The following is a 4,797-nucleotide window of genomic DNA, read 5'->3' on the forward strand; positions in this document are numbered from 1 at the left end:
TCAGGATGGTCTACACTCCAAGTCCAGCACCACATGGTGAACATGAGGTGCATACGACTTAACGTGCTCTATGTGCTGGATGTTTGTTATCCACCTCACACCACTGATGTCCTTTAAAAGAGAAGTGATGCGGTTCGCTGTGTCATCCGCCCAGGCCTGCCACACCTCTCTGTCTGCTTTCTTCCCAGAAACCCTCTGGGTGGCATCATTGATTGCTGGAATGGCTGCAGTGTTCGGTGACGGTGAGGTAACATTCTGGTGAATGTGCAAAATGCCACCAGTGTTTCTCTTCAGCAGACGACAGGCGACAAGCCAGCCGTCCTCAGAGCTCGGTATGAGACCAAGATTCACTCTGTCAGCAATGTCACACAGCTGGAGCTGGAAAAATAAAGTAAAAATAAAAAAAGCTCTTCAATATTATTAACAGAATCGAACGACTACGTGACTCTCAACGAAAGCCACTATTACTAATGATTTAACCAATAATTCTGAAAGGAGATATAGATCAAATGGTGGACAATGGGATTTAAAACCAGAGAAACTTGACTATGACAAAATGAGATAGTACAGAATACTGAGGTGCCTCTAATGCTGTAATGTGTAATGCTTCTAGAAAAGACCAATACACAATTTTCACTACTGCTGTGATGCCAGAAATGTGCTTGCAATTATACTGGAATTTACAAAGGAAAAAAAAACACTCACACACAAACCTGAACAAAAGAACATGACAGCACTTGGAATATGTTTAGAACAAATTTGTGGTGTACAGCTTTCTGTTGCACCCAGACAACACCACCAACATTTAAATTTAGAGTTGAACTGTTCTTTTGAATCTGCAAACGTACCATTCTGTTCTGACATCAAGTCAGTCTCTATCACATTCATAGTTATAGTAACCACCAACATGTTGATCAGTTGTTATTTGGTTGAATTTAGTCCAAGTGTCAGAACAACTAGAGGGTTGAAATTGATCCTATTGATTTACATTTTTACAGTGTGATGTCAAATCTGAAATTTTCAAACAACCCTTTAAAATGTTTACATACATGAATATGTACCACATTTTTATTTAATTGTATGTGATTAATCTGAATATGTAAATATTCCAGCTGTAAGTGAGATATGTGGGAGCTTTCTCCACTTTGATAACATTTTGAAATAAACTGAATTTGTTATGAATTTAAATAATATACTGGTGTGTCAAAATATCTCATTATTACTGCACTGTAATAATACATCTCTAATAGATGTATAAAGGTTTTTAACTCATCACTGGAGATGGGACTCAAAATTCCTCTCTGATACCCATCTCAACCACTAGAGAGCACAAGTCACACTTGTAGTGAAGTAATCAGTTGCTGGGAGACAGGGCTAATATTGTTGTGTGTAAACAATGTAGCATGTAGCATGATGTAGCATAAGGAGTACAGGTAGTGTGTACAGAAAAACATATTACTTGTCTGTTGTCTCCCTGGTGAATCGTGCAGCGGTCGGACACACCGTTTGCCTTAAGGTTTTTCTGTAAAGCTTCAACAGCATCAGGGTTCCACTCGCAGGCGTGAACATGACTGGCCCCCGTGTGGACCAGATATGGGAGAGTGAAGTAGCCGATACCTGACATCAAATACAGTTGTGACAGTTATGCAACAACATTAATGTCATAATTCAAATTATGTTTAATCACTAGACACGATACAAGCAACATATTGGAAAGGGATTAAACATAAGCTTATGAGTTGATGTCTCCTCTGAACTGCAGTATTTATTACAGAGCCACTGTGTTAGATTGTGTGTAACTGTGCATGTGTTGTTTTATTGTTCCCACTAATGAGGTGTTGAAGTACAAATTATATAGTCTACAATCTGTTTTTAAAAAAAAAAAAAGTTTTGCTACCTGCATATAAATCCACCACAGTCTCCCCTCTGCAGTCAAATCCAGCTACTCTGAGTTTCTCTGTTATGTTTCCAGCTGAGAACATACATTTGGTAACGTCAAACTCATACCTGAAACAAGGGTAATTAAGACAATATAAGTTTGAGACAAGTTTCACTCATGTAAAATTTAGTAATCATGTGCCCAGGACCTATTCATTAAGAAAAAGATTGATTATTACTGAGACTCACCTAATACCATTGTCCACATGTGTGACCCAACTGTGCTCTCCTAACAGCATCGTCACCACAGGAGACCTAAATCCATCCCTGGATATTCGGCTCATCTTTGCCAAACGCTTTGCCCCCAGCCCTCCTGCCACTGCACTCCAAAGCTGTCGATCTAAACAAGTAACATGTAATCAGTACACGTCCTAATCAATTATTTATACACCTACAATTTCCAAGCACCTCAGGAACACCATTCTTATACTGGGTAGTTTCTCTCTTTGCTCTCAAAATAACTTCAGTACTTCATGGAAGCTCCTCAACCATATCTACATGATTTTATGCTTAACACGTCAGCCATATGGTTGGCTGAATACACAGATGTACTGGTGTTTCTGATAAAGTGCTTGGTGAGTTCTGTTCTAAAGAAAAGTTTGAGAACAGTACCCATTTTCTTCCACAGTGGCAGGGAGAAACAGCCGTCTCCCAGCAGGACCAGGTCTCCGTGCCTCTGGAAGCTGCGAGGGATGTCCCCCCTCAGCTCCTCGGTCCATCTTTCACCATGAGACTCCAACAGCTCCTGGAGAATTTTCTCAAGGTTACTGCCACTTGTCTTTCCCTTCTCTTTCTTTGACTGTAGAGGAGACTGTGGCAAAAACAGGGCAGACAACAGGAGACACATAATAAGACTTTAAAGGTGCAGCGTAGTGCTGTCTGTTGCTAATAGCATTTTACTCTGTTTTAAATACCTGACTCCAAACGATTTCACAAGCACTGTCTGAAGACACCATGCTCCTGAGAGAGTTCAGATCGAGGTGTGACAGACAGGACTGTAAAATGGGCAACAAAACTGTCCCATCTGAGTCTTTCAGCAGACACAAACTCAGGTCAAGAGCTCCCCTGGACTGCAGACATTTCCTGTGAAATTAGATGCATTTTAAATGTAATGTCAAAGTCACTGCAGGAAACCGCAGAAAACACAGTTAACATGTTTCTTTCTGAGCAAACGCTGCTCAAAGTTCCCATGCTGGCTAGCTGCGAACTTAGCTTCAGAGGCTACACACGCACTAAATGGCTGATTACCTGAACTGCTGTGCGTGACACTGAGACACACGAAGGCAGGGCACGCCGTCCATTTAAAAACAAACAAACAAACAAATAAATCCACCCTGTAAACATTTGGAGATTCAATTTAAGAGTGCTGAATTAGGTCAACGGCAGCAGCTCCACAACAACAAACAATATGTTTCCAGTCGGACTGTTATACTGGACGGACCTTTGAAAACACAAAACTTTATTGTCAAAACAAACGGTTGAGTGTTTTTTTTATATTTTGGTAGAGCTTTCCTTGCGCTGGTTTCTAAATAAAGGACGAAGGCTACGTCTTTGCTTTGTGCTGTGTTGTTGGAGACATGTCTTACAAGAAAGACATCAGGAGCGGTTTGGACCAGTTTCTCACGGATGCCGGCAGATGGAGACAAAACCCAGGGAGAAGGGTTACTGTGAGTAAAGTAACCTAAATGTTTAGAAAAGAAAAGGTGATACTTCTAAATAAAGCTGAAAAACCAAGTCTGTATTGTCAGATGTGTCTTTATTTAAATGTGTAATATCCAGGCTTAATCTGAAATAAGTATGGCTGATCTGCATCCCCACTCAGGTGTAAAATCTTTTAGCACAAGGACAGTTTCATATTTAGAACAATACAAAATGCTGTGGAACTAAAATACACAGAGTTCGGTATGCTGATAATGCTCACAGTGCAGGCACTGTTTACATTAGATAACATGTTTTCAGGGAGATTTCCTGTCATATTTGAAATTTTTGGTGGTTTTATATTGACACATTGACACAGCTTTGGTTAGTAGACTTGGTGACGTACTCTCTGTGATACTGGATGTATTTTTGACAACTTCTTAGGTGCACCATTTATAACTGGTCATCTATGATACACCTTTTATAAAATAATAGACCACTGAGCTTCTGGGATATGTGTCATATGCCAAAACCTTTGTCTTCTCTGGGGATAGAGTTATCCATCTGCCTGATTTTAAATACATTAGATCAGTCATATCCTTAGTCTTTCTCCTTGCTGTAAGATCAAACTAAACCTTCCTAATGAAAAATGGCACCAAAATTTGAATTGGGACTTTAGCTGTCTACAGTCATGACTACATTTGAACCTGAGTTGGCAGGTTGGTCAAAGCAGCATCTGACAGGTCATGTATTAATAATGTCCTCCTCCTGGAGTAGATATAAAACCACAGGGCGACTGACTGATGAGAACCTACGGTAAGCTTTTCTCCCTCTGGTTTATAACATCAGAACAGACTTAGTGAGGGATGTTTGGTTCACTCTCTGGGTTGTTTATGGTCTAGCCTCCCCTGTGAATCTCATAAAGGGCCATCTCCACTCCTCCGCGTAGCAACAAGGAGGCTATAATGGCTGTATGTCTGAGCTGAGCCAACACAGAACCATCACAGTAACAGTTTTTATGCCAGTACTCAAAAAGACTGAGCGGTGGCTTGAATTACTACACAATTACTACCTGTGAACATGTAACCACACACACTTTCAGTTATAAGCTCCTGCAAATTTTACAGTCATAACAGTTACAAAAATCAAAACGGCTAAGATATAAGATAAATGCAAATTCTTTGGTGACTGCAGTGTTTCTTAAAGATGAACTTGGGCCTT

General features: G+C 40.3%; 1 protein-coding gene across 1 annotated transcript; it reads right to left on the reverse strand.

The window, feature by feature from the left end:
• On the reverse strand, positions 1 to 3,347 carry trmt12 (tRNA methyltransferase 12 homolog). Its single transcript, XM_041047879.1, has 7 exons — positions 3,187 to 3,347; positions 2,853 to 3,021; positions 2,551 to 2,749; positions 2,128 to 2,278; positions 1,898 to 2,007; positions 1,460 to 1,617; positions 1 to 378 (listed from the first exon to the last, which is right to left on the reverse strand). Exons 1-7 carry the CDS (start codon positions 3,237 to 3,239, stop codon positions 1 to 3), a joined length of 1,218 nt encoding a protein of 405 aa, XP_040903813.1. The 5' UTR covers positions 3,240 to 3,347.
• Positions 3,348 to 4,797: the final 1,450 nt, after the last annotated feature.

Source organism: Toxotes jaculatrix, chromosome 10 (assembly GCF_017976425.1).
Source record: "Toxotes jaculatrix isolate fToxJac2 chromosome 10, fToxJac2.pri, whole genome shotgun sequence".
Lineage (NCBI taxonomy): Eukaryota > Metazoa > Chordata > Actinopteri > Toxotidae > Toxotes > Toxotes jaculatrix.